General features: G+C 38.5%; 1 protein-coding gene across 1 annotated transcript in view; it reads right to left on the reverse strand.

Moving 5' to 3' along the window:
• PIP5K1B (phosphatidylinositol-4-phosphate 5-kinase type 1 beta) overlaps nucleotides 1–12336 on the reverse strand; it is a 344454-nt gene that overhangs the window by 91885 nt on the left and 240233 nt on the right. Inside the window, exon 8 of the mRNA XM_036739202.1 lies at nucleotides 2050–2264. Coding sequence (XP_036595097.1) covers nucleotides 2050–2264 — 215 coding nt within the window. The remainder of the gene's footprint in view (nucleotides 1–2049; nucleotides 2265–12336) is intronic.

Consider the following 12336-nt stretch of genomic DNA (forward strand, 5'->3'; position numbering starts at 1 on the left):
TAAATAGAATTTCACAACCAATCTTTCAAAGTAATGAAGCATAGAGATGATACGATAGCCCCCCCCCCCCCCACCTCTTTTAAAAGATGTCTTGAAATCTAAGGCTGCTCCATGGGTGATCCTGAATGAAGTACCTCTGAAACCACAGAGGCTGATTCCAGCATAAATGATATGGTCAACTGTAAAGGGCTGGCTGGGAATCATAAGTCAGATTTGTAGAATTTGTCTCCTTTCATCATCCTTCATGCTCTTTAAGTTCTCGGTAGGCTCTGACACTGCTAGTTACTACCCAACCCTTCCTGTATACTACTGCCTCCCTCTGTGGCAGTGATCTCTTCTCATTCTCTCACTTGTCTGACCACTTCTTTTCAGCAAAGCAGACTGAATCCTTATCTATCTCCTACCTCTGGCTGCATTGCTTCATCCCTCCCCCCATGGCTCCCCTTTCTCATCCTCCATTCTCTTCTACCTTTAGACTCTCTCCCTTAGTAATAGCACATCTGCTCCCATGGGTTTAATTATCATTTCTACACAGAACACTCTCAAATGTACATATCAGCCTTGATTTCTCTCTAGTGCTTTGAATATAGTAGATTTTGTTCAAGTGAATCACATTTAAAATAAGTACAAAGGCTAGGAAAAATGATTTGGAATGTGGTAGATTTATCCATAATAGCCCAAAATGCCAATGATCTGGTCAACAATCAAGAAATCTAGAAGCTATATAATTGAGGCCAGAGGAGACTGGTTTTTAAAATTGTGAGCCCCCATGCTCAGATCACATATGTGCATGAGGGTACGCAACTCATTTCAGTTCTTTGCTTTGTTTCTGCTAGCAAATCCCCCGTTTATAGATGCAAAGAAATACCAAAGTTACTGTCACATCTGGCTGAGGCCAGAGACTACATCTGCTATCTTTATACTACCAAAGAAAATTCCCTGAATGTAGAAAAGAGGCTCTGAATTACAACTATAATGACTGTCATGCATTTAGGTGATAGCTAACAAATCAAAGTTATCATTTCCTGTTCTCAAGTGATCCTCTCTGACGGAAGCTTTGAATACTCAGTACTAAAGCACAACAACCATAACAAAGCCCTTCAAAGGCTTTGAGTTAATTCTTAGAAATTGTGCTCTTTCAAACAAAAAACTAAAACGGAGTTGAGAGGATGATAACTATAACCAGGAAAGCTGCAACTCACTTGTCCATTGTTAAGTAGAAAAGAATTATGAGCATATTAATTTTATTTCCATGATAGAGATTAGGCAGGTGAGTAAATTTAAAATATTTATTTATATAATCAAAATCACAACGAATCTGCCATAAGACTAAGAATAATAAGTAGCTTTTATGTAGTGCTTTTTGGTTTAAAAGAAGTTAACACACAACCTCAGACACTCGACACACTAGCTGTGTGACCCTGGGCAAGTCATTTAACCCCAATTGCCCTGCCTTACTCCCTCCAAAAACAAGAAGTCAAATGCAGATTATCTCATTTTAGCCTTATAACAACCCTGGGAGGTAGGTGCTGCTATCATGCCCATTTTACAGATAAGAAAAGGAAGACAGAGGTTAAATGACTTGCTCAAGGTCATGCAGCTTGTAAACGTCTGAGGTCACATTCGAACTGAGGTCTTCCTGACTCTAGGTCCAGCACTCTACCCACTATGCTCGCTAGTCTAGGAGGGATAGCTGGGGTAATACTTCCTTCCTTATTCTTTAAGTTTGTGAAATGTGACTTTGTGGGAAATGAATTAAACTTGTTCTCCCTGGCCCCAGAGGGCACTGCTAGCAGCCATGAGTAGAAGTTGTAAAAGAAGAAACTCAAAGCTTGATGAGGAAAATTTCCTTGTGATTAGAGCTGTTCAAAAGGGTAGAGCCTGCCCAGGGAGCTAGTGGGTTCCTTTACTAGAGGGCATCAAAGCAAAAGCTGGATGGCTTCCCATTGGGTGTCTTACAGGGATTTTTTTTCCAGATATGGGATGGACTTTCAACCCAAACTATGACTCTTAATATTCAAGGATTAATGCTTAAATACTAATGCTTACGTATCAGTACTCTCGGTGATGACAGAATCTCCAGATTTCCCTGGGCCTTGGATAGATTCCATTGCTGTTGAGTAGAGGACTTTCTGGATCCCAGAACGCTTAGCATCAGGTGCAGAGTTCTGTGAGCTCTCGCCTTCTTTTTCTTTTAGTGAATGGTCCAAAATGTGGATTCCCAGCAAAAGACTATAGTCCATTATTTTGAAACTTTCCAACACCTAGGAACAAAAGAGTCAAATACACAGTTATTTCTTCATCATCATGACTTTTCCCGAAGCAGTTTCAACATATTGCAGGTTGGCTGTGTGTCTAAGAATACTGTCTCAGACGGCCGTCAGTCAGTTGAAAGAGATGAAATTAAAGATAAATGGAAAAAAATAAGGGCACATCAAGATCATCAAGATATCATTGGTTCACACATGCTAAAAATGTGCTTTATCAAACAATGCAAACTGCAAGTTGGCAATTTATGCAAACTAAAATGAATTACTACAAAATTTGTAGGGACTTTGAGCTGGAAAGGACCTTAGAGATTAGCTAGTCGCAGCCTGGAGGCTTCACAGAACATAGAACTTCACAGAACAAATCCCCTTAATAAAAGGATTTGTTCTGTAAAACTTGGACTCAGTCAAAAGGCCACACCCAAGGACCTAGAAGGCCACATGTGTGAGGCTGCAGGTTCCCACCCTGAGCTAGTCCAACTCCACCATTTCGTAGATTAGGAAACTGAGGCTCAGAATGGTGAGCTGACTTGCCTGGGGTCACATACCTTTAAAAAGGCCAGGTCCTTGGCCCCAAATTCAGCAAGCTTTCCAGTACACCTAAGAGCAGAATCTGTCATTTCTTTTTTTCTTTGTCTCCCCATCACTGAGCACAAAGTAGTGGATGCTTAATAAATGAACCAAAATGAGTGGATCTCACTTGTTTCTTAAGGGCAAAGACTGAAGCTACCCAACAGCGCCTTCAGGAAAAAGCTCATTTTAATCTGGATTCTGCTAGAATCAACTCACACCCTAGGTTGGAGAGGTCTTCAGGTCATTTTTCAATGTTTATTCTCAAAACTTGCTTCTCTCCCACCAAAAGGATTGCAGCTTAAAACTACATTATATACTCAAGTCAGTAAGAGAGAGGATTAAATGTAGCTGGTCTGTGCTGGACAAAGGTAGATATAGCTGGATGAAACAGATGCTTGATAGGTAGAAAGAATTCCAGTGTCAGCTAAAGGGGTCACTCTTTGCAACAGAATTAAGACATAAATCGTTTCCAGTGAATGCATCCTAAGTGCATATGGAATATTTCCATGCTCATTATTCCTCCCAGGCAAACTGGTCCAAAATACATTCTTTTATTGCCAACCACCCTGAAGATTTTTTTTTCATTTTTACATCTTTTTCATTTAAAAAATACTTCATCCTTCCTCACTTGCCCTGTGTCCTTGAAAGTTATTTTCTGTAACAAAATATGAAAAAAAATTAAAAGGACAGATGGGCAAAACTAACCGACAGAGCAACAAAGCCTCAGAGTATATGCAACATTCTATAACCCACTGCCCTACACCTCTGCAAAGAAGTGAGGTGAGTTTTCTCATCTCCACTTTGGGAAGCTGGCCCCAAGATTACATTTCTTTCTCTAGAGTAGGGAGCTTTAGTTTACTGATATGCATGCTGGTCTCCTCTAAAATGAACTGCTAAAATATCTTACACCATCATTTTTTTTATTCAAAGCTGCTCAGGAAATGAAAAGTGTTCAGAAAGCAATAGAATCTCTTCTTAGGAGAGCAGACAGTCTAATGTCTTTTTTTTTAAAAGAAGGTTTTTACTTTATTTTTCTCAATTACAAATCTGAAAGCAATTTTAGCATGTTTTTTAAAATAATTTTTGAGTACCAAATTCCTTCTTTCCATCTCTCCCTCCCCTTGTCCCTTCCTTTGTCATAATGTCTTGTTAATTTGCTACTATACACTAGTTAGTTCCCACATTGGCTCCATAGAGAAGTCTCAATTATTTAGTGACTGATTACCTAGTTCATTTACAATCTAGAACTCCTACATACTCCCTGTTCTTCCTTGTGCTACTCAAACTTTATATTCCTAACATCAATATACTATTTATTAGCACCTCTATTAAAGTTCTAGTAAAGAATAAAAAGGAGATTTTCTTGCCACAAGCCTCTCTGTACTCCAGTCCATCCTCCCCTCAGCTGTCAAAGAGATCTTCTTTACCATGTCCTTCTTCCTACTCAATAAATTTCAGTGACTCCCAATCCCTTCGAGGATCAAATATATAATCCTTTGTTTTGTACTCAAAGCCCTTTGTAACTTGTCCCTCCGTTTCTTTTTCCAGTCTTTTTATTTTTTAAAAATTTATTTTATTTTTAATTTTTGGAATAAAAAACATTTTCATAACATAGTATAATAAAAAAAGATGATTTCACATGAAGCTGCAAATCTATTATGTACAAGTTGCTATTCCATTTAAATATACAACAGAACTGATGTGCAAATTTCTTTTTTTCCTTTTCTCCCTCCTCCTACCCTGTCCTAGAGATGACCGCCATTAGACACAAATAGGTATATATTTGTAAAATTATTCTCCACATACTTCTATTTATCATTTCTATCTCTGGATGTAAAAAACTCCATCCTCCATGCCTGGTATGCTCCCCTTCCTCTCTGCTTTCTGTTTTCCCTGGCTTCCCTAAAATCCCAGCTTCTTTGGGAAACTTTCTTTGATCCCCCTTAATTTATGTACCTTCCCTCTGAGATGATCTCCAATTTATCTCATATATAAGGTTTTTTTGGGGGGCGGTATGTGGTCATCATTGACACCCCTGTTGTACTGTGAGGCAGACACAGAATGAATGGGAAATGGTCAGGTGCGCTCGACATGGAGTCAAAGGATCTGTGTTCAAATTACAGCATTAACACTTACTACCTGTGTAACATGAGTCAAGCTCCTGCACCTCTCTGGTCTTCATGTCCTTCAAATGAAGAAGTTGGATTTACAGTCTCTCTGAGTTTTCTTTCAGCTCTAAATATTAAAACTATGAAATAATCAGTTTCACTATGTGTTAGTGCTCTAGAGCAGCAGTCTGCAAACATTTTTTATCGAATATCTACCAGCAAGAAGTTTCTGGGCATGCACCCTCCATATGTATATGTATATATGTATGTATATATATATATATATGTTTAAAAATTATGTATATGCACTATTCTACTAATATGCATTGTAAAACATACAAAAAGAGACATTTTTTCCAACTAAAAAAGTAGAGATGATTTATTATACAAGTACTATACTTAGCCACAAAGAAATCATTCCATAATGTCAAGAGGTTTCCATGGCACACAGCTAAGAGAACAGGCAATATAGACTTTGCATTAAAAAAGAAGGAAAGTTCTTTGTCAGGGGACAAGATATGGAAATTTTAAAAGGATGCCATGAAGATGAAATAAATAATATAAATTTTTTATTTTACTTGTTAATGATACAAAAAACCATTTTTGCTTTTGCTGAAAATATTATTAAGCACTGTCCACTACCTTGCAGTGCACAGTCTGCTCTCTAAAGGGGAGTCATGAACTGACGAGATGAGGAGTATGATGTCAGCGGGCTGGGGATGGGAATTTTGCCAACTGTAATTGTACAGCAGCTGTTGAAGCTGTTCAGGTCCCTGTTAGGTTATAACTTCTAAGAGTCAAATACTAAACTCAAACAGGAACAGGATCAAAGATTCCCCAGCAGCAAGAGGAATCAGAATAAGAGGGAACTGGGACATAATGGTTCTTTTGGAGCTAAACCCCATAACTAGCTAATGCGGCCAGAGTGGAAAGAAGGCTCAGTTTCTCCACTGGTCATGTTTCAGTCCCCCCACTCCTTTGGAAACCACTGTTTTGCGTCCAGGAGCATAGCAAGGGAGAAAGTTGAAACTTTTTGAGAAAGTGAACTTTTAAAAACTATCACCAGTGATTTCCAAGATGTTTCTTTATCAGCATGGGAAAGTCAAGAGTGTTCCTGACGAGGTACCAATTAATTCCAAGGCTCTTTACTCTAAGCACATCAACTAAAAGAGTAAGAGGGTAACAATAGGGTGATTTGAAAAAAGAAAGCTATAAGGTATTCCTTGATGATAACATGACATAAACATAACACAGGCTAGATTTATGTGCTGCTCATGATGGTTTAAGGAGAAATTTAACAGAGACCAAAGTTCCATTATATACACAAGGTTTTATAAACAACAACATCAAATTCAAATGACTGTGGGTGAAGACAAATTATGGGATTTATGGTCCAGGGTATTGGACCTTCACATCTCAGTGAAAGCACTACCAGAGCTGAAGTATTTTGCTGTTTCAAGAAACAATGAGACAGGCAACAAATACTCTTTGCTTCTAAGTCATCCATCCCATCACTGGGGCCAGCCCCAGAAGTCTATCTAGCTTGGTAGAACCTGCTAAATCTTGAACCTGCTTGAGGCTCAGGCCTCAAGACTCCAGAGTCACCTCCAAACCATGCTTGAGTGTGATGCACGAGCAACCTCGAAGAAATGGTAAAACAACTCATCAGGCTGGTCAAAGATGTCACTAGTCCATGAGATCTGTATTAATCCCACTTACCATTGACTGAGGCAGGTAGGTGACACAGTGGATAGAGCCCTGGGTCTGGAGTCAGGAAGACCTGAGTTCAAATCCAGTGAATGCTAGACATTCACTAGACCCTGGGCAAGTCACTTAAACTCTATTTACCTTAATTCATTGGGGAAGGAGATGGTGAACCACTCTAGTATCTTTGCCAAGAAAACCTCACAGACTATATTGGTGTGCTATGGTCCACAGGATTATGAAGAGCTGGTCTCAACTGAATGACTGAACAGCAGCAACCATTAACTGATTCTTTCAAAATGACTCTCCCCTACCCCGTCACTGGGCTAAGACAACTCAGGTGTGTGCCTGAAGCAAACATACTCAGAATTCCATCCCCCTTCACTCCAGCAAATCCCTGCCAAACATAATAAAAATCACTACGGGAGAGTCTGAACTCACTCTAAATTCATTTTCAGTTACTGATGCCCAGTAGGCCTGTCATTATTTCTTTAAATGTCCTGGGCTTATGGACACATATTAATTTTGCACAGTTGCTTAAAAAACAAGACTGATAATACAGTTACAGTATTCTTGCCAATGCACTGTAAATTACTATATCTAACAAGCTGGATGAACAATGGTTTGATTTTCTACTGACCAATACACACTATACAATAATTCTGGTGAAGTGGCACAGTAGGTAAGGGACTGGACCTGGAGTCAGGAAGTTGTTGCTGTCCAGCTGTTTTTCAGTCATATATAGCTCTTCCTGACCTCACTGGGGGTTTTCTTGGCAAAGACATTGGAGTGGTTTGCCCTTTCCTTCTCCAGCTCATTTACAGATGAGGAAACTGAGGCAAACAACAACAACAAAATGTCAGCTATTATTTTTCTAAGGTGTTATAAGGATGTGTGTTATTCTGAATTAGAGCTATGCTGGGATCAGAGAAGGGCTCAGAATCACTTAATGTAGTGAGGAACTCTACTGGCAGAAAGACACATCTTAATGTTTCCATTAAATTAATTTTCTTATTCATCCTCTAAGCACCCACAAATTAACTCAACTCTTAGAAAATGGATCTAACATCTCTCATACCAACCTAAATGGTTTAACTTCAGAGATAGCTTATGATGGTAAGAAGAGTGTAGGATTTGGATTTGAAAAGCCTGGAAGCTAGTTCTGACTCCACTACTTACTAGTTGTGGGACCCTGGGGAAGCCAATGTCTATTAGCCACAGCATCCTCACTTATAAAGCGAATATTATGATAATACTCATTCTGCTTATCTCACAGAACTGTCACAAGAATCAAAGGGAGTTAATTTCTCTCAAATTCCTTTGTAAGTAGTAGCGCACTAAACAAACTGAAGGTAAGTTGATACTGAATGGCTGCTTTTACTACCTAAGGTAGAGGTGGAAAAAAGAAAGAAAGGAGGAAAGGAGGAAAGAAAGGAAGCAAGGGAGAAAGAAAAAAAGAAAGAAATAAAGAAAAAAAGAAAGAGAAAGAAAGGAAAGGTAAGAAAGAAAGAATGCCTGGTACCTGATGCTCTAACTGATGATTCACTGACCAGAGGAAAAGACACTGAGTGCCTCAATAGAGAAATCTGGTTGGCAATTTTAGAACAAAGGCTGATGTGATTAGGAAGTAAGGAGAGATAAGAGAAAGAGAAACAGTTTATTTCCTCTGTCCTTTTGGAATTCTTCTAGCATCTTTGAAAAAAGCCAGAAATCTTCCATTGGAGGCTGAGCTCATGCTTTCACTGTGAAAGGTCATAACAAAGAAAAATCTAAAGCACCACATTCTCACCAGCTTTTTTGGAGTGCATTTCAAGGAGAAATTTACAGAAAATAGTATTAAGGATCAAAAATATGATCACACCAATATTTTAAAACGCACTCATAAATACCATCACTGACAAAAGTGGGGCAGATTTTGGCCACATATACCTAAGCATTTAATAAATTAGTGGCTGAAACAGTTTTGTTATTTGTATCCTCTTGTGATTTTAAATAAGGAACACAATAAATAATCTACAAGCCAACTTGAGGGCTCTCAAAGATTCCCAACATTCTGTAGTACAATAGATGGCAGTCAGCTCAGTCATTCAGGCCTCACAATTCCTTCTTGAATATCAGCATGAGGCTGACATTTCTGGTTGTTTTGGGAACTCTGAATTTCCTATTCAAAACAGCAGGCCATCATGCAAATAGATGCCTTTTCACCTAGCTCAGGCAGGATTCGACTTTCTGAATCACAGAGAAAGGAGAAAGTTATTAAAATAGTCAATGAGCATTCATTAAGTATCTACTATGTGCCAGGCCACTGTGGTAAGCACTGGGGATACAAGGAGAGGCAAAGATATGAAGGCTGATCTCATGGAGCACACATTCTAATGGGAGAGACAATATACAAATAATTGTATAGATATAAAATATATAAGGGGGCAGCTAAGTGGCACAGTGATAGAATGCCTGGCCTGGAGTCAGGAAGACTCATCTTCATGAGTTCAAATCTGACTTCAGATACTTATTAGCTGTGTCACCCTAGGTGAGTCGCTTAACCATGTTTGCCTCAGTTTCCTCATCTGTAAAATGAGCTGGAGAAGGAAGTGGCAAGCCACTCCAGTATCCTTGCCAACCCCAAATAGGGTCACAAAGAGTCAGACATGACTAAAACAAAGGAATAAAAATATAAACAGTGTAAGGCACTAGCAGTCGGGGATCCCAATCAGGAAAGTTCTCCCTGCAGAAAGTTTGAAATCATATTCTTTTTTAATGTTGCTGGGATATAGGGTGTGTGTGTGTGTGTGTGTGTGTGTGTGTGTGTGTGTGTGCGTGAGAGAGAGAGAGAGAGAGAGAGAGACAGAGAGACAGAGAGAGAGAGAGAGACAGAGAGAGAAAGAGGAAAGGAGAAACAGAGGGAGAAGGAAAGTGTTTTACATGGTCGTTTTACAATTTAACAAAAACTTCAAGCAAACTGGAAAGGATTTTTTTTGGCACCAGAAACCATTTTTTTGTCCTAAAAAAGGACTACCATATGTGAGTAATGTCTGAATATCTGGGAACACGTGAACTCTATTGTGCATTTTATAAAGTAAGTTCCCGATAAAAATTCCTTATTGTCTGAGAGTCAAGTGATGGCATGAGACCATTGATTTTTGTACGGACAAAGATTTTGGAATAAAGATCTGGGTGATGGCTTAGGATGCTGATGATACTAATAACTACTACTCACATACAAAGCTCTTTCCTCATAAAACCCTGTGGAATTTTTAAGGCCTTATTATCTTTATTTTAGAGATGACGAATCAGGGCTCAATGACATTAGACGGTTTTCCCGAGGATTCACAGCTAGTGTCAACGTGGGACTTGAATCCAGATTTCCTGACTTCAATTCCAGAATTCTTTCTATTCCACTTAGGCAGCTAGGTGGCACAGTGGATAGAGAGTTGGACCTGCCATGGACCTGAGTTCAAATCTAGCTTTAGACATTTACTAGCTGTGTAACCCTGGGCATGTCAGTTAGCCTCAATTTCCTCAGGAATATGGAGATCATAGTAGCATCTATCTCCTGGGGTTGTTGTTAGGCTCTAATGAGATGATATTTGTAAAGTACTTAGCCCAATGACTGGCACATGATAGGCATTTAATAAATGTATATTCCATTCCATTCTATAACTATTCACTGAAATAAGGATAGCTCTCAGTCCATGTACGAAAATAAAAAAGAGGATGCACCAAGAATAAAGCACATAGCTCTACAACCTATCTGAAGAATGATTACAATATTTATGAAATATAGGAAGAACTTTCACTCCCAGAAACTATTTGCCATGTACGTGGGTCTCATTTTGGTAGAAAAAGACAGATGAAACCCAGTCAATGTTGGCTTTCGATTCCCCCACACTTCAAGATTTCTTCTGTGCGTTGCTGCAGTAACAAAGACAACTGTTGTTTACAGAGATTCTCTGAATTTATTGCTTGTTAGAGACACAAACAAACCCTGGCTAAAGGGCAGAGCTGTTTGTGACAAATTAGTCTGAGCTCCAAATATGGTAGAGACAAAAAAATCACAGCAGTTGTTGCCTCTAGGAAACCTTTGCTGGTACTGTTCATGTTATCCCAGGTGTTACTGTGTTTGGTTGTTTTGAGTCGTGTCTAACTCGTCATGATTCCATTTGGGATTTTCTTGGCAGAGATATTGGAGTGGATTGTCATTTCCTTCCCCAGCTCATTTTACAGATGAGGAAATGGACTTGCCCAGGGAAACACAGCTAATAAGTGTCTGAGGCCAGATTTGAATTCAGGAAGATGAGTCTTTCTGATTCTAAGCCTAGTGCTCCATCCACTGTGCCAACTAGCTGCCTCAGTAGGTTCTTACTGTTTATTAAATTGAATTAAAATGGGTCTCCATTCATCCTAAATGACCTTATAGACGAAGTGGATTAGTTACTTCTGAATAACCCAATTTTATATAACTCATTTAATTAAAAAGGAAACAATCATGTATAATTTTTTAAATGTAGTAAGCCTCAAGTGATATATATAGCCTATTAAAAGACATATTCTATATTGTGCACAATTTTTAAAAATATAGTAAACCTCAAGTGACTATTAAAAGATATATATTCTATATAAATATGTAAGACAATTTATTTATATATTATAAATAAAATATAATACAACATGCATAAATATGTCATTACATATATTGACACCTCCTGGCATTGTAATGACATGCCACATGTCAACACATTACACATTGTATATCTTATATGTCAGTATATTATATACATGTTGTATGTTATCTAATATGATATATTACATGTTAAATATAATATATGACATGCCTTTTAATGGAAGTCTTTTGTGCACTGAAGAAAAAATCACTTTAAAGCCCTTTGTGACCTGGCCCCAATCTCTCTTGTACCACTATACATTATTCCTTTTTCCTTACTCTATGCTTCAGTCAAACTGGCCTTCTCTCTGTTCCTCACACGGAGGACTTTATCTCCTGTCTCTTTCTTTGTCTTTATATTGGCCATCCTTTGTACCTGTAATATGAATCAATCAGTCAATAGACATTTATTATTATTATTTAGTCAATTCGTCATGTCTGACCCTTTGTGACCCCATTTGGAGTTTTCTTGGCAAAGATACTGGAGTGGTTTGCCATTTCCTTCTCCAACTCATTTGACAAATGAGGATGTTGAGGCAAACAGGGTTAAGTGACTTTCCAAGGGTCACACAGCTGGTAAGTGTCTGAGGTCAAATTCAAACTCAGGTCCTGTGACTCCAGGGACAGTTCTCTTTCCACAGCACCACCCAGCTACCAGAATATTTATTAAGTGCATACTATGCGCCAGGCAATGACCTAAGTGCTATGATGTATCTCTACCTCATGAAATCCTTCTATTCCTTCAAACTAAAGCTCAAAACCAACATTCCACAGCGAACCTTCCCTAATCCTCCAGCTATTAGTGCCCTTTCCTCCTCCCAAAGCAACTTGTATTTATTCCCTCTATATTTATTTTGTCTAAATTTATGAATGTCCTTCCTGTTTCCTCCCATTAGAATGTCAACTTTTTTAAAATAGAGGTTATTTTATTGATTGTATTTGTATTTCCATTGCTAAGCACAGTGCCTGGCATACAGACGGCGCTTAATAAAACTTTGAGTGATGCTTTTCTGCAGAGTAGAAA

The sequence above is a fragment of the Trichosurus vulpecula genome, chromosome 9 (assembly GCF_011100635.1).
Source record: "Trichosurus vulpecula isolate mTriVul1 chromosome 9, mTriVul1.pri, whole genome shotgun sequence".
Taxonomy (NCBI): Eukaryota; Metazoa; Chordata; class Mammalia; order Diprotodontia; family Phalangeridae; genus Trichosurus; species Trichosurus vulpecula.